At 40.1% G+C, this 18,727-nt stretch overlaps 1 protein-coding gene across 2 annotated transcripts in view; it reads right to left on the reverse strand.

Moving 5' to 3' along the window:
* Positions 1 to 18,727, reverse strand: part of RPTOR (regulatory associated protein of MTOR complex 1) — a 208,414-nt gene that overhangs the window by 76,984 nt on the left and 112,703 nt on the right. For both annotated transcript variants that reach the window (XM_075216914.1, XM_075216913.1), the window contains exon 4: positions 10,737 to 10,895. In XM_075216914.1, the coding sequence (XP_075073015.1) occupies positions 10,737 to 10,895 (159 nt within the window). The remainder of the gene's footprint in view (positions 1 to 10,736; positions 10,896 to 18,727) is intronic.

The raw sequence follows: 18,727 nt of genomic DNA on the forward strand, positions 1-18,727 counted from the left end.
ACATAATGCTCTGCTATAAGGACCATAATTTAAGGACAGGTTACAGATTGTGAGCTGGGGTTAATGACTTGTGTTAGGCATTAGAAACAGGGGACACCATTTGAAGACTAGGGATTTAGATTTGGGATCCAAATTAATATAACTAGAACGTATGTAAATTATCAGTACCCAAAGTGAAGTTGGGACCTAAATTAACTATTCCCAAATGAATTTGATTCTAAATAAGAAGGAACCCATATTAACTGAATTCCAAATGACCTATATCCCAAATAGTATAGCCCAAACAACTAGTGCTGACGATCAGCCACAACATTGCCTAATTTTGTGTAGGTCCCCCGGGTACCGCAACAGTTCTGACCCGTCAAGACACAAGACCTCTGAAGGTGTCCTGTGGAATTTGGCACCAAGATGTTAGCAGCAGATCCTTTAAGTCCTGTAAGTTGTGATGTGGGGCCTCCATGGCTTGATGTTGTTTTTCCAGCACATACCACAGATGCTCGATCGGATTAGATGTGCGGAATTTGGAGGCCAAATATCTCCTACCACATAAAACCACCCCCTTAGAAAATCAAAATACAGCACCAACACACAGTGTGTGTGTGTGTGTGTGTGTATCTCTATATATCTATCTCTATATATCTATCTCTATATATCTATATCTATCTCTATATATCTATCTCTATATATCTATCTCTATATATCTATCTCTATATATCTATCTCTATATATCTATCTCTATATATCTATCTCTATATATCTATCTCTATATATCTATCTCTATATATCTATCTCTATATATCTATCTCTATATATCTATCTCTATATATCTATCTCTATATATCTATCTCTATATATCTATCTCTATCTCTATCTCTATATCTATATCCCAAAGCCACCGAAAGCAAACATTAAATCACATAGCCACCTCTTCCCGGTATATGCTATGTCACTCACAACTCCCTCCCAGCCAGTATAAGTAATATCACACAACTCATCTACGGTATAACAAATCACACAACTCCTTCAGTGTATATATCATGGATAGCTCTCTCTGCCCAGTATACATAAAGTCACACAGAGCCCCCTCCCAGTATACATTATAACTGATAGCCTCTAGTACACATCAGTCAAAAATATAGTCCATTATTTCCAGTAAAAATTATTTTACATGCAGCCCCCGCAGCCTATCATACCTGACACCATCTCCCTCTACAGTAAATAGTATATCAGCTCAGCCCCTTCTCTCAACACACACATATATATATATATATATATATATATATATATATATATATATATATATATATATATATATATATATATATACATACACACACACACACACACACACACACAAGTTAACCCGTGCATGATACTCATGCATTCTAGTCAAATCAAGCTACTTAAGGTGTTAAAAAGGTTCTTGTCATGCATTTGGGCCTAGCCCAGGCCTCCTCAGGACAAGAGCGTTACTTCCCGACGCAAGCACCCTTTTTTAACGTGGTTTTGTCCACGTCACCACCTCATCATTTTTCTCCATCTTTATCGCCACATCCTTCATCAAGCTACTTAAGGTGTTAAAAACTCCCCACTAGGTGGGTTTTCCTACTCTCTCAAGCCCAGACAGAGATATACTAGAGAAACCCTTCACCGAGGGGGAGCTAAGGGAGGCTATTAAATCTACACCTGGAGGTAAAAGTCCGGGCCCTGATGGCTTTACCATTGCTTACTACAAGTCCTTTAAAGACAAGTTGATACCCCTAATGATGACGGCCTTTAATGCGATTTCCAGGGATACTTTTTTCTCCTCTCAGAGCTTAGAAGCTCACATAACTGTGATCCCTAAAGAGGGAAAAGACCCCTCCCAATGTGCGAGCTATAGGCCTATCTCCTTGCTCAATGTGGACATTAAGCTGTATGCAAAACTTATTGCAAATAGATTAAAAGTGCTACTCCCAGAAATTGTTCACGCAGAACAAGTGGGTTTTGTCCCAGGTCGAGAGGCTCGAGACAACACTACCAAGGTGATAGACCTGATTCACCTGGCCTCTCGCTCAACAACATCGTCAATGCTCTTGTCCACTGATGCCGAGGTTTTTGATCGCGTAAGTTGGCCTTTTATGAGAGGGACCCTTGAGCACCTGGGTCTGGGGCCGGTGGGTCTTCACAGAATTCTGGCACTTTACCGACAACCTACTGCTCGAATTAAAATAAATGGAGACTTGTCGGAGCCAGTCGTGTTGAACAACGGCACCAGACAGGGGTGTCCGCTCTCACCACTTATTTTCGTGTTGTGTATGGAGGCTTTGGCAAGAGCTATCAGGGCCAACCTAAATATCTCGGGCATACAAGTTGATAAGAAAGAGCATAAACTCGCCTTATTTGCAGACGACCTTTTAGCCATCATCTCTAATCCAGTTGTTTCTTTACTGTTTGGTCAGGGAGTTTCAAAAGTTTGGGGTGTTATCTAATTTTAAAATTAACTATAGTAAGTCGGTGGCTTTGAATATTAAGACCCCAGCTGCGGTGATAGAGAGACTGAAACTCGCTTTTCCTTTCATCTGGCACCCTTCCCAACTAAAATACCTGGGGGTAATAATCCCTAGTGACCTCACATGTCTTTATGAGCTCAATTTCAGACCACTTTTGGGCAGGGTCCGAGCTGACTTGAGGGAGTGGCAGAGTAAGAATTTTTCTTGGATAGGCAGGGTCAACATAATCAAAATGAACGTCCTTCCCCGTCTTTTATATCTCATTCAGACTTTACCGATCCACGTGCCGGACTCATGGTTTCAGGGCATCCCACGAACGGTCCGCGAATTTGTGTGGTGTGGGAGACGCCCTAGATTCAAACATAAAATATTATTTAGACGAAGACATCTGGGAGGACTGCAACTTCCCCACTTATCTTCTTATTATGATGCAGCAATTTTGGTTAGAATTATGGAGATGACTAGTAGGGTAGGGTCAAAACATTGGGTGGAAATTGAGTAATTTTCTCTGGATTCCCCGGCTGACACATTGCTTTGGCTATCCAGTATTCCTAAGATTGCTCATCCTACTTTAGGTCCCACGTTAGCGAAATGGTCTAAGCTTAGAGCCCTTTCATGTATCTCCTCTCCAATTTCCCCACTGACCCCATTATGTAATAACCCAATGTTCCCTCCGGGGATTACCCCGTTAGCTTTCAAACAGTGGTCCCAAGCAGGGATCCACCGTGTCGGCCAGTTGGTGGGTGCAATGGGGGCTCTCTCATTCACAGAGATCCAATCCAAATGGGAGCTGCCTAATGCAGAGATCTGGAGATACCTACAGATTAAACACTTTCTGTCACAGGGTCTCCCGAAACAACACACTTCTAGAAGTATGACGGTGTTTGAATCTCTTTGTTTCAGGTCGCCAAGTCCCTCACATCCCCTTTCAATCATATATAAGCTCCTGGTAGAACATCTATTCGTATCCCCTCAAAAATTTACCAAGGAGTGGGAGAGAGATTTGGGGGTTGAGTTACAAGAGGCAGACTGGTCTAAAATATTTCAGGCAGCTCACGCATGTTCTCCTAATGTTTCAATCCTAGAAACCCACTATAAGGTAATTACCAGGTGGTACAGATGCCCGGCTCAGCTGGCGAAGGTCTTCCGCGGGGTGCCCGATACTTGTTGGAGATGCAACCATGGTTCTGGTTCTCTTTTGCACATCTGGTGGGAATGCCCCGTGTTACAAACATTTTGGTCCCGGGTGGTGAGCATCACGCGGAAGTTGCTAGGTCAAAACATACCCAACACTCCGGTGTTCTGGCTGTTAAATAAAGTTGATATGCCTCTATCAAGTTTTAAAAAATCTCTTTTAAAATTTATTATCTCGGCAGCGAAGGCAGTAATCCCGGTGAAATGGAGATCAACCACGCCTCCGAGTATTAGGGACTGGTCTAATAGACTGGAACACTATAGGATCATGGATGAGATGCAGCTGTCAACCAAAGATTCGTTTGAATTGTATTATGCTACTTGGGCTCCATGGTTAAAACTTCTGGACTCTCCAGAGTCCCCGATTTAAAATTTGACTGTTTGAGTGGTTTTGTTCCTCCCCATTTTTGCACCCGAGGGCTGGCTTGGCTATATGGGCCCTTTGGGAACGTCAGGCACCCGGCAGATACATAACCTACTAGGTTGACAGAGCGTTAAACTAAACTGAAGCTTAAATGAGGAATTTTACCAGACCCCCCCCCTCTAATGTGATCCCCCCTTCCCTTCCTGTCTTTTCCTTTGTCTTTGTCTATATGTTAGTGTCTATATGGTTATTTAGCAGGTATGTGTAAGGGTTGACATATATCTCCCCTACAGTTCTCTGAGTGCATTTTGGACTGGCGCCAGGATGTCATTTTTTCAGTGTCAATAACGTACCACACCATTTTGTTGGTTGTACATGTATAACCTGTATATGTGTTTAAAACTCAATAAAACTTAAATTTAAAAAAAAACAAAAACTCCCCACTGTCACCCCCGGCAACCACCAAACACTCCCAACTGTCACTTCTCCTTCAAGAAATATGCTGCAGCTTGGTTTTTTTCCCCACACACGCCACTAGGCATTTATATAGTATATATGTGTGTGTGTGTATATAATATATATATGTGTGTGTGTGTGTGTGTGTGTGTGTGTGTGTGTGATCTGCCCCCCCCCCCCCATATGATATATAGTATATCACAGGAGCCGTCCCTCCAAAGTATGTATCAAACTACAGCCCTCTCTCCACAGTATATTACATGACACAAACTCCTTTCCCCAGAATATATCAATCCCTAACACAAATACTAGGTTTACAACCTCTAGATCAAGTATTTAATTCTGATTTTAGTACATTAGGGCCCAAAAGACCTGGAGACTCCAAATGTGGGTGCCCAAGTGAACTGTTCCCATAAGGTATAGAGGACGCAGGACTGGAATGGAGCACTGCACATGAATTCAATGCTCTCACTCATGCAAACCGGGTCACAGGGAAACCATATTCTTTTGCTAACTGCATAATGCACAGGGCACGAACACAAGCAATAAATTGACAGGATATATTCCTTTAACTACTGTCTACAACTGTAACATAACACAAATAGAATAGTGCATATATCAGGCTATTATATGTATAATGATTGCTCAAGAGTTGAATAGAAGACCTGGTTAATAATCGGTTTCCTGAAACATGGCAGAATATAGCATTAGAAACATATGAGAATATGAGGCATCATAAACATTAGAAGGTTAAAAATTCCTTCTTGTCGCCATTGAGAGAATCCTGCCATCTGATAGAAGTTACTGATTAAATGGAGAGATTAAGGCAGGTGTTCGTAGTGCTCATTAATGTAACATGCTGCTGTGGTTCAATACTCAGTTCCGGCTCACAGGTACAAGGTCTGCCAAAATCCCTTGCAGTACTCCAGGCTGGGAATCCTCCATTATTAATGACTTCACAGATGCTGCAGATGGATGAGCCACAATCGGCAAACAGCTCAACATTTTCTTCTGCTTCTCACACAACAGATGAGCGGAAGCCATCTTGTTACAAAGGAGAATTGACCCATTTGCATTTAGTAGTGTTTGGCTGATAAACTATTAACTGCACACTTTAAGTAAGCACACTTGAACTAATCCCATTATATTAGAGAACACAAGTTATCTACAGTGCTTAAAGAGATTGTCTCCTAACTAATGACCCATCTCCCCCACAATGGCAGGAGTACCAGCAAAAAACAACGGAGGACTTCCCCCAATTTAGGCATTCAAGCTGCTACAAATTGTGCATCTGCTTTGATGGCCATGGCTGCAGTCCAGTAAGATAGTGCATTCAGTTCACAACTCCTGTCCTGATTTTTGAACCTACTGTCGAAATTAGATAATTGGATATGGTCATTTCAATTAATATCTAACAAGTTGGTTGTCTTTTGTCTGAAGTTATGCGAATAGCACGCTACGGCGTGGAGTAGCACAACTAACCGCAATACGTGACAAACACTTATACACGCATTTACACGCACAAATAAACTTGTAATTAGCTCACATGTAAAAGTAGGTGCAACACAGTCATTTAGGTAGAAAGTAGCAGAGTTTATGGTTAAATATTATAATGTTATATACATGTTAGTGAGATCTAAGGTTCAGGTCACAGGAAACATATCATGTCTGGTATCGTTCTAATCCCATATTTATTCGCAGACGTCCGGTTCAATCGCCGAACTGATCGCACCTTGCGTATGCTAGATATGAATTGTAGGCAATAAATGGTTAAGAATGATATTGTCTGTGTAATGCAAATAGACAAGTTTAAACAGGTTCTTGGCAGGAAGATTAGGAATGCCTCTCCAGGAGAGCTGACCCCCACCTTTGGAAGTGATCTTTTGAACTGGCCAATGACCTACATTGCACTGGACCCTCCTGAAGCCTGAACCAATGGAAGCAAGCCAACTCATCTGTATTGTTTTCACTGTACCACTAACTGTATATAAGCAGGGGTCCTGGGACCAGTATTCAGTCTGTTTGACCACAGACTTCTGGATTGAAAGCTGTATACTGGATCCAGGGTGCCTGCTAAGTAACGGCTGTACTTATTTTATTCTGACTTGTTATTCTGCTACTTTTGCCTATTAAATCACATTGTGCATTGGAACCACATCACTGGAAGTGGACAATCATTATTCTATAGCAACTAGACGGTCATAACACTACCAAACAGTTTCCATTAGCTGAACTGATGGGTCTCTGCTCTCACTCTTTTTAAGCGGCATCAAGCAGTAGCTGCTATTGAGTAATATTAGAGGACTCACCCAAATGTACCTACACTACACTACAAGGTGGGTGGTTTGTAGGATACTTAGTCGAGTGAGGTGCTGTGTAAATGTGGACAACTTATTTAGGCCCCTTACACACTGGTGTCAAAATCTATTCTTTTACTAGTGTTTTTAAGTGCTATTAAAAGCCATTAAACAGGTAATGGAATGGAACCCATTGATCCCAATGAATGCACATTACTAGTGTTAACAGATTTAGTCATACAAATCAGGATTGCAGCCTGTGAGTTACAGGGCACAGACATCTTATATCCTACACCCAGGTAAACATTCCCAATTTCCTGTTTAATTAAACAAAAGAAGTGTGAATAATTAATTGAATCTAATCCTAGATATTGTGGAGTGAGTGAGTAGGATATATAGTACATATTTGCCAACTTTGGCAATTTGTCTTCCGGGGAGGCATGTGGGGCTTGACGAATTGCATCATTTAGCCCCACCCCTAAACAGCCATCAGCATTTTGACCTGTAACACCTGGGGCAGGGCCATGACGGTGCGTGAATCACATCCTAAGCCCCGCCCCCACAACTTAAACTAAATGGAAAGGATCCAGGAGGTTGCCCTGCTCTGCTGGGAGACCAGGACTAACAGAAACTGGTGAGTCTCCTGAAGATTCGGCAACTATGATATAATATAGTGACTTTAGTACAGTTTTGTAAACTTTTTTTTGTTGTTGCTGCTGCTGTTGCTTTCTTCCAAAATCACACATTTGGAAATAACCCCCTCTCGAAATACTGTGTTTGCCCCTGAACTAACATTTGTAGTAAATAGTGCTGGAGTTGTGGTGCCATCTTTTGGATGTTACATGCTTGTGTGCAAGCGCTCGTTACCACAGAATGTAAAAAAATTACTGTGTCTGACGTGTGTAACCAACCATAAAGGTAGCTCCACTCAGGAATATTATTTCACTCATACTCTTTAGTATTACCGCTGTTGTCAAATCTCCAGGCTTTTTCCAGGAGTTAGCCAGAATGAGGGAATGGTGCTACATGATTGGACTATCACTACTGTCATACACCGAGGTGCCAACATTTCTTCATAGCCTCAACAAGAACTCACAATCTTCATAAAAAGGTGCCAGGAGACTAAAAAACAGCACCAGTTTCAGCAGGCTGGTCATATAAAGGGTACCCATTGTGTGGAAGAGGCCAGAGCAAAACCAGATATTAGTGGTAGTATAATATGAACATAACCTCAAACATCATCGTCAGACATTGTTGTTATAAGGTAAGGAGTAGTGTTTGAAATATTGTAAGAAAAAGATCACAATTTCCATCTTTTTTAGAGGATCAATAGATCTGCATTTATTCTGTTTTGATTAATAGTATTAATGAAGTCACTTTTGAGGATTATGTATTTTTGATATGGGTCACACTATGTTTCTTTATTTTGTTTTTTTCACATGTTAAACTGGAGCCACAACGAAGAAATAAAACCTTCACACTTGCAATCAGAGGATATTTTTTGCACTTTTGAGAGTCTTTCTTCAATCACTAAACGTTGAACATTTCATTGAAAATGTATCATTGTATGATTAACACCAGCGCAGAATTGCACTATTGTTTTGTTTTATATGGATTCTTTGTTTAATGTTATAGGGTGGCATTTATATAGTGTATTCCGCTGCAGGTGGAGGGTACGCAGGTGAATTTGGGTCTTCTACTCTTTTATATTAAAATAAAGGACTGCCAGGCCACATAAAAATCAAAATCCCATGGTTCAGAGAGTGCGCCCCATAAATGGCCAGGAAACTCCATTAAAGGCTTTTTCAGCATCTAGAGACACCACTACAGTGGGTACCCAAGATCCTATGTGTGGGTGCACCACCCCTAGGATCGTCAGCTTTCCATTAATAAGAATTTGATAGACATATTGGCACAAATAGCCTTTTCCTAGAACGTATAGGATATTCCTGGTGCGATATATGTGTTTTTCTCTGGTACCCAAGATCCATTAGCTGCACTGATTAGGTCTATCGCCTGTCTCGTATTTTACGCAGCTTGATGATTAGGGATAAAGCCCACTTGGTTTGGATGGACCAAAGCAGGAATCACTGGAATAAACCTGTTTGCTAAAAGCTTTGCAAGAAGCTTCAAGTCAACATCAACAATGAGATGGAGCATTAGCTTTCACAGAAACTAGGATCTCGACCCTCCTTGGAGATAACAATGACATCTGCTTTCATGGTATCTCTCGATCTTCTTTCTGCTTTGAACAGCACTGAATAGAGGAAGGAGAAGAGGTATAAGAGCTGGGGCAACTTCTTTTACAATACACAGCGGTCAGTAAGTCAGAGAGCCAGTGAATTTCTATAGGTGGGGCAATGAGCAGATTTCATCACATTTAGGGGATGTGGATGTCACTTGGAGACTATAGAGAGAGCTATAATAAGATTGAAATCTGTCAGCTATGGCCAAAGAATCGTAAAAAGAGCATTGGGAGTAGTCCTTGACTTAGATAACTCGATTACAAGTGTGTCTAGTGCGTAATCTCTGGGCCAATAAAGTATCCACTTTATCACCCTTCTCATAGAAACGTTGTTGGAGTATTTTCGCCGCCTTGGTGGCAAGAAGTTTTCCAAGCTGTCCCGAGAGAGTCAGAAGTCTAATGTAAGTTGTTTGATTGGGATATTTTTGATGGAGGGTGTCACTTCAAGAACTAATTTACCAAATTTAAGGACCAAGTGAATCAGATAATTAAATATTCAACTTAAATGAGTCACTATTTTTTAAATATAAATATATATTTTATGTAGATGGAAGAAAAATGTTATTTTTACAATTTTGCATGTGCATATTTCAGCCTGGCCATACAGGAAGATTTAAGAGAAATTCAGCATTAGTCTGAACAGAGACATCTTGTTTCAGATACGTTACCCATCCACAGTGACGGAACAAAATATTTTGAGGCCCAAGGCAAAGCTGTCCTGCATGCTGACATTCTGCAGTGCCTGAACAGTAACAATGTGAAAACCTTTTGAGGATTTGACGATATTTCAATAATTGTCATTAATGATATATGTAGGTGATCTACATCATCTTTGTCGTCTGCCAGGGTTGACATGAAGATTTCAGAAGGGAACATTTAAGAAAACTGGTGCCAGAGGAAAGTGTGGTGGTGGTGGTGGTAGCAACCAGATGTTTGATTTAATTATCTAAAGTGCACTAGCAAAATGGCAACTAGAACCTATTTCTTTACTATAGGAAATACCAAGTTTTCTCTTTGCTCTGGTTTGTGATTTATTTCTTTAAGCTTGCCTATTAATTATGTTTTTGTTTTGTATTTTGTTTTATTTTCAGAACCCTACAGTGAAGTTGTCATGAGTTCTGGGTCATGCTTCATGGGAAGGAGATTGCACAGCCATGCTGGTTTACCCATTTCATCATCACCATTAATTTATATAGCACCTTCAACTGCGCAGTGCTGTACAGAGAATATTTGTCATTCACATCACTTCCTCCCCATTTTAGTGTATAGTCTAAATTCCCTAGTGTTAATATAGCCAATGTCTTCTGATGCAAGTGTGTTGCACCACTCTTCTGGGCACCTTGGGATATTTTGTAAAAAGGAAGCAATTATCTTCTACTCAGAGCATTTGGCTAATTTCATTGGTGTGTACATAGTATATGTATCCCCAACACAAGCTCTCTTCATAGGAACTTTATCCCCTCGTTCTCTAGTGATTGTATTTTACATAATGGTGATAGGTTCATCTGTAACATCATGTCCGTTCACTTGCTGCTCCACTCCAGCAAGAAGTCAAAGCCTATTGAGGGTGGAACCTACAAATCCAAAATTTACCTGCACCCAAAGCAGCCGCCTGTTGTGCATTTCCCTAGACTTCCAATAAACGTCACACAGACATAGAAGTACGGTAGATTCTGGAGGGTACTCACTTTATTGAAAACCCAGATCTCCCCGTTGACAGTGGGGCGTGGAACTCCATGCCCATTGTAGTGGAATAGCACTCGCTCTTCCTTGGCATTCCTTCTCAGGGAAGTGCAGAGCTTCTTCACCTCATCCACTGTAGGATCGAGACTTTGCTTGTACCTAGCCTGTGTTAAATACAAAAAGAATAATTTCAATAATTCTAACAAACATTTAAACAACACCTTAACATTTCCAAAGCATTGCCTCTGCATTTTAAAGGAAGAAAACGTGTGTGATTGTTCATGTGATAAAATTGATGCACTTATTATGTGATCAGTATGAGAGAGGTAAATGTACTGGTACTCTTGTCCTCTAAGCATCGGATGTGTGTATACACACACTTAAATAATGGCTTATTGCTATACTTTTTCTTCATTGCTCCAGAAGATTTGCTAAATTAAAGACACATGTGTATAAGGCACAGACTCACTGCAAGGGGCAGTCTGCAAAGGATCTGTGCAAATTGCCAGATATAAAATGTTATTGAGTAACTGAATTAACATAATATAGAGCTCTTCCAGACACTCAACTGCACGCTTACTTCCCTCATTTGCAGCTACGTGCAAAGATGAAAAGTAATATCCCTCTGGCTCAAACTCATTACATGAGCTGCTCTTTACAGATTAAAGAGGGAAAAAAAAGACTAGGCAGAATCCGTAAAACAATGTAGTGCACAAAAAAGACAGAACAAAGAGGGAGAACCTTTTCATCGATGAAAACTGAAAAGCATAGTCCTGTGCTATGAATGTGATCTGAAAAACAGCCAGATATGCAGCGAGTTATGTTGCTCCACTATCTTATACACTATTTTTCCTTTTACGTACTGGGGAGATGATATAATATAGAAAAAAAATCTAACAAAAACAAACAACAATAGTCTTAAATGTAGTAATATAACAAATGGTGGCTTCCTTCTAAACAGAGAAATAACAGATCCCAGTTTTCTGTAGCATTGACAGAATGTTGAACAAGTAAAAATGTAATACCTTCTAAACGTCCATGTTTTGAACCCAAATCCACAGCCCCTCTTTCCTTCCAAATTGTCCCTGTCTTGTGTCTTGGTATTTTTTCCTATACAGATCTATCTATCCATCCATCCATCCATCCAAGTAGTGTATTCTACATTTAAAGTAACAGCATACACTTTATCAGAAGAGATGTCTTATGTTCATTTGCAAACAAAAGCCTGCTGCTGCTTACACAAATATTGTGGGTTCCTCTATGGCCAGCAGTTGGGAGTTATGTAATAGATTTTTCTCCATTACTGCTATGGGAAAGGGTTTGTGGTGACTGTTGAAGGAAGCATATAAACATAACATTCACAGTTGCCAGACCAGCTGGCCCTGCCATCTAATGACTACTTACATTCTTACACAAAAATGAGTCTCACATATTACAGCACTAAAATTCGTGTACAAACCACAAAAATATGCAGCCACACGACTTAATTATTTACGCATGTTTGCCAAGTGCATTTTAAGGATAGTAGATGTTCTAGAAAATGCACATGGTGGAAACAATTCAAACATCACTAGATTCAACTTACTATTGTACCTTTCAAGAGTTTTATATTTTGTAATGCTGTTCAAGATAGGATGTTACTAATAAAATGTATTTAAAAAAAAAAAAAAAAAACATCACTAGAGAGGACAAAATATTTCTACTTTAAGAACCATCCCCTTCATTTATTTAATCGTTTGCATTTTTATCTTAAAAACAAAACAAAAAAACTGTCTGGCTTAGTGTTCTGCCCTGTCTTTATTACATGTCACGTTATGTGTGTTTCAAGTGTGCCTAGAAATGCGCTCTTTGTCAGGTGTAAGATCGGTGTCATTTTATAACAGGCAAGAGGTTGAGTTTACTTTAGGTGAAAGGTATTTCTATACACAATTACTATATTAACATCATTGCATCAACCTGAACATGTGTAATGAGGCAAAGTGGGGATTTACATCAAAAGGCAAATCATTGTGATACAATTCACATATAGTTTAAGTTCATAGTAAATAGAATATACTGCAAAAAACAAAACTCCATAATTAAAGAGGGGATTATAGTTGGCAGTACTGTTAACATTTCAATCACAATTTTATTGGGGGTTTTTTAATGAAAAATTATATTTACGCATCTTTGTTGTGTAAGACACTAAATTTTTATTAAAATGAGACGTCCATTACAGAGATTCAATACTGGCATAGTTCCCAGGAGTCACAAAATTCCAAGGACAGTTGATTTGCAAGTGGCATAGTAGCATTCCGCTTGCGCGATATAAATCGTACTACTGTCTTACTCACTATAAACATTCCCAGCACCAAATGCTAATGCAATGATCATGGCTATGCCGTGTACGGTTTCTCCCACCTAGCTTGATATATGCAGTAACTACACCAGTAGTTGTGGCCAAGAGATGGCGAATGAGTCACATACACAATGCACCAATAAGATGCCATGTTGATGCCGCAAATTAATAAATCAGGCATCAGAAGCTTCGGTCTCTAAATAGTCATTCACAGAATAATTACTTGACCGAAATACACTCCATAACAGACTTACAACACAATGCACTTGCATTCAGTCCACTTTAGGCTGCACGTCACAGAGTGTCTTTAGAAAATCCTATTCAGTGCAGGAAGAAATATCATAAAACCTGGAAGCTGATTCACTAAAGGGCCAGTAAACACCCACATTAAAATGTCCATATATGTTAACCTGATTGTCCACTGCAGACAACTTAAGTCACAACATCTTATAGGCAGTGCCTCAATGGGTCTATTAAGAGTTAAAAAATTAAGAGAATTAAACTCACATTAATTTCCTTTCCTTGAAATACTCCATGGCAGCCCTCACAATGGATTAATACCCTACTCAGCTGAGTTGTAGACAGGAAAAATTTTCCTCACCTGGAGGGTAGATACGGTGGCTCTTCCTCCATTCTGGTGTCTTTAGTAACTTCCTAAGCTATCCTTTAAAGTCACTATAGAACACGGGTGGGAAACCTAGGGCTGCCATGGAGGATTTCAAGGAAAGAAAAATAAAGGAAATTAACATATAATTCTCTAATCTTCCTTTTCCTACTCCTTGGCAGCCCTCACAATGGGATAAACACCAAAGCAGTAAGAAATAGTAGGGTGGGCAATAAATAGTCAACACATAGACAACACCCAAAAGAATATTTATTTAAGCCGTTTGTTGGAGCACTTTCCTTCCAAACACTGCATCAGCAGAGGCCGATACATCCAGTAAATAATGTTTAGAAAAGGTATGCCTTGACAACCAGCCAGCTGTCTTGTACATGTCTGTCGCTGATGTCTAGACTCTATGCGCCCCGGACGCAGCTACCGCCCTCGTTGAGTGCGCCTTCAGCAGGGCCGGCACTTCACGCCCGTTCCCCTTGTAAGCCTGTGTAATGACTTCTTTGATCCACCATGCCAACATGGGATTGGAAGGAACACATCCGCTGTTAAACTCCTCTGGTAGTAAAAATTGTTGCTTTGTCTTTCTGAGAGATCTGTGTTTTAGCAAAAAAAAATTATATATATATATATATATATATATATATATATATATATATATATATATATATATATATATATATATATATATATATATCTATATCTGACCACGTTTGAAGCCGTTTTTCTTCTTAATTAGTTGGGTGTGCGCAGAGTGATCGTACAACTCTTCATTGATGTGAAAGGAAGAGACAACTTTTAGTAAATAACCTGGGTTAGTTCTTAAAACAACTTTGTCCGCATAAATGTTGAGAAACGGCTCTTCACACCATAGAACATGTATGTCTCTTACTTTATGAGCCAAGGTGCTTGCCACTAGAAACAGTACTTTTAGAATGATCCTCTTGAGCAAAACGCTCTTCAATGGTTCGAATAGAACTTCAGTTAAAGCATCCAGAACTGCATTAAGGTCCCGGGGGTTAGGAACTGTTTTATTCTCAGCCGCAACCATTACACTGCTTGGCAGAACTGAACAATAAGCTTTTGTGATGCCAGCTTGGTATCAAGCAGAATGCTAAGAGCGTCTATATCTGTATCTTCAATGTGTAGGGAGCTAGACCCTTAGTAAAGCCTTCTTTCAGGAACTCTAAGACCACCGGAACACTGTCTCTCATGGGATTACTTGTCCTGTCCTTTGCCCAGAAAACAAATCTATCCCAGATCCTGTAGTAAATTGTAGATGAGTTATTTTTCCTTTTTTGAACCAATAGGTCTACCACTTTGTCTGAAACACCTTTAAGCTCAGTCGCCAAGCCATCAAATGAAGGGAGTCTGGTTCTGAATGTAGAACTGGGCCCTGATATATGAGATCCGATCTGTTTGGCAATGGCCATGGTTGTCCCTGCAGCATTCTCCCCACTACAGGGAACCAGGGGTGACGAGGTCAATATGGGATGACTGCTATCACCTCCGCCTCTTCCGTCTTTATCTTGCTCAGTAGCGGAGAGATTATTGGGAAAGGAGGGAACACGTACCCTATATTGAAGTCCCAATGTATCGAAAGGGCGTCTATCCCGAGAGCCTTGCTGTCCTTGTAACGGGAGTAGAACGAGGGTATCTTGGTATTGTCCCACCTTGCCATAAGATCTATACTGGGAATCCCAAACTTTTGACTTGTTAGCTAAAAAACTTGCCCGTCTAACATCCACTCTCCTGGATGTACTTGGTACCTACTTAGGTAGTCCGCCGGGACATTGTCCTTGCCCGCCACAGAGGGCTGAGAGAAATTTCATGTTCCTTTCTGCCCACCCCATTAGGGTGATCACTTCCGTTGTCATTGCACTGCTTATGGTACTGCCTTCTTTGTTTATAAAAGCCACTACCGTTTTGTAGTCTGAGAATATTCTTAGATGCTCGTACTGTATGAATGGAAAAGAAAGAAAAGAAAAAGTACTATAGAAAGGCCCTCCAGTTCCATATGAGGAAAATCATATTAAAATATAATCTTTATTAAATGTCAATTAAAACATATTATCAGGACGGATATATCTGACCATTTTGAATATCTATTTTGGCAATGGTGAAATATTGTTAAAATAAAAGGAGAGTGATAAAAAAGGAAAATCATGTGAATTAAAATATATTCAACCCCTAGGTGGAGCCAGCTTCAATAGGGTTAATTGTATAGTAAATACTTCTTTTATTCAGCTGACAGGAAAATTGTATCAATAAAGTAATAATCCAATGTTTGTGTGTATTCTTCATTTCTTCACTATACATTCATGTATCACCCTATGGATTTCACATACTTTATGTCCCATAACTATATAAGCAGAACTTATCATCAATTGCTGTCTGTTCAAAGATCATTATACCCAATATTATATGAGCATCCCAAAAGCACATGTTTATATTTATTGTTATATGTTATTCAAATTGTCCACCAATGCTTTTTTACATAGGTTTATATTGGCCAATTTACACCTAATATTGGAAAAAATAATAGGTAGCACTTGTGTAGAGTGCCATATTGTTATATAAATTAGTTATGGATTATAGATCAATACTATGTACACTGGGAAAATTCATCTTCCTGTCCCAGACTTCTCAAATCTTATAAATCCTATATATCCTAAGAGAGAGTAATCAAAATACCACTGAGAGATCAGCCTGCTAATATAGATCAGCAATCTTTCCAATTTCCTAGCACTCCCACTAGATCTCATATTATAATATAGTAGCAAGTCTATCTCAGGGTCTTGTATTACTAATAACCGGTAATCGGCCAATAGTGAATCCCTAAACTCCGATTTTGAAAGTGTTGAAGTGTGAAGCGTCTATCACATCTTCTATTTGCATTGGAATAGGTAACCATTTCTCTGTAAATATATTTTGATTATGTGCTAAGGATCGGAGTTCTGGGGCATCGCCGCTCGGCCGCCCCACTTCCGGGTTGTGACGTCAGAAGTGACGTCAGTTACCCGACGTACGTTTCACCAGTAACCGCTTCATCAAGGGAAACCGATCCTAAGCAACATTGTTGCTTTTATGTGTGTAACAACCAATCAAACGAATGCCTAACGAGACTGAAGGTCATGATCGCCTATCAGATTCTAAATAGAATCCACCAATCTAGAAGTTCATATTTTGACTGATCGACATACAGACCTATCATCAAATACACATTCTATTTTCCAGTAAAGAAATATACACGGAGTGATATTATTTAAATTACATCATCTCCTCATTCAAATCTTCTTTGTACTGTATCACTGATCCACTACCAATTAATCCAGGTGAGTATATAGTACATTCCTTAATTTTTGTATGCTTGTACCGTAGACAAACCTGAAAGTATCTGCCCTCATTTCCAGGATGTTTCCCTGGAGATGTCTCTCCTCCACCACCAAGGTGCCCATGTGAGCTCCTCAGCCCATGGAACTGGCATCAGTCGCGACAATTGTCCACTCTGGCTTTGAGAGAGCTACACACTGATCTCTTAGGCCCAGATGCTGCCATAAATTGATGGATCGACTTGCCTTCTTTGAAAGGTTGAGCATAAAAACTAGTGATCCTACCATCTGATTCCATTTGGCATAAAGACTTGATTGAAGGCTATCTTGCCCACAGAAGGATGCCTAGGAGAACATTCCCAGAAGACTGAGGCAGTTTTGTGCCAAAAACTCGTGTTCGAGTTTGAACCTGATGTGCCAGAGACTGAGTTTTGACCAGTCTTTCCTGTGAGAGGGATACTTTGTCCTGCTCTGTATCTATGTGTACCCCTAGAAACAGAAGTTGCTGTGAGGGTACCAGATGACTTTTTGATATGTTGATCAGCCAGCCGTGTTGTTGTAGAAAGAGAACTACCTGAACTGTAGCCTCTTGGCCAAACTTCTCTTACTTTGCTGTGATCAGAATGTTGTCCAGGTATGGCCATAAAGCTACGGCTCACTTTCTGAGTGCTGCCATCAGAACCTTCCTAAAGGTTCTTTGGGATGTGGCAAGGCCAAACTGAAAGTGCTTTCATTGTATACAGAATCGTAGAAATCGCTGGTGTTGGGTTGTGATGGTGATATGAAAAAATGCATCTTTCAGATCTGTTGCTGTCAAGAAGTCTCCTTTCTCTATCACTTCGAGGATGGAATTGATAAATTCCATATGGAAACGCCTTGCTTGTACAAAACGATTAAGGGAGCGTAAGTCCAACACAGTCCTGAGAGCCCCTGATGCCTATTGAACCAAAACCAGCTTTGACTTCCCAAGCCTTCCTGGACTGCCAGGACAGACACAATAGCTTCTGCTTCCACCAGACTTCTGAGGCTGGCTCTTAGGGCATGTTGCTTTATTTAATGATGTTGTGTTCCGTGATTGGATACGTGTTTCCTTGTGACCAGGTGTGAAATTCTATGATGTAGCCCCTGACCACTATGTCTTGGAACCACCAATCTTTTGTGGTCTGTTTCCAAATCTCCGCAATAAACGAGCAATCCTGCCGCCGACTGGAACCAGTGGAGACTAGATCTGAATATAGTCACTGGGTCAACTGTTGTCCACGTTTACCCCTTCTCATTTTAGAAGGCTGAAAGGACTGCCTTGAAATGGTATTCGGCTGTCTGAAATACCGTCTTCCTGGTCTATATTCACAAGCTTCTCTAAATTGTTTTCTAGATGAACTATAAGGGAAACAATTTTTCCTGCTGTCTTGAGGTAGACGATTAGCGGTACCATTTTCTAGCCTTTGCATCATATTATCAAGAAAATTACCTTCAAATGGAAGAGCTACCAGACGGCTTTTTGATTGTCTGCCATCCATGAACGTAGCCAAAGAGCCCTTCTTGCTACCACCGCCAAAGACATGCTACTGGAAGAAAAGGCAATAGTATCTAAAGAAGCTTCACAAAAAAAAAAAATCAATGCTCTTTTGCATAATTTCTATGGATTTTAACGGATACAATCTGCAGCTGATTTTATCCTTGATATCTGTATGCAAGGTTCTGGCCCACAGT

This window comes from Mixophyes fleayi, chromosome 6 (genome assembly GCF_038048845.1).
Source record: "Mixophyes fleayi isolate aMixFle1 chromosome 6, aMixFle1.hap1, whole genome shotgun sequence".
NCBI lineage: Eukaryota > Metazoa > Chordata > Amphibia > Anura > Limnodynastidae > Mixophyes > Mixophyes fleayi.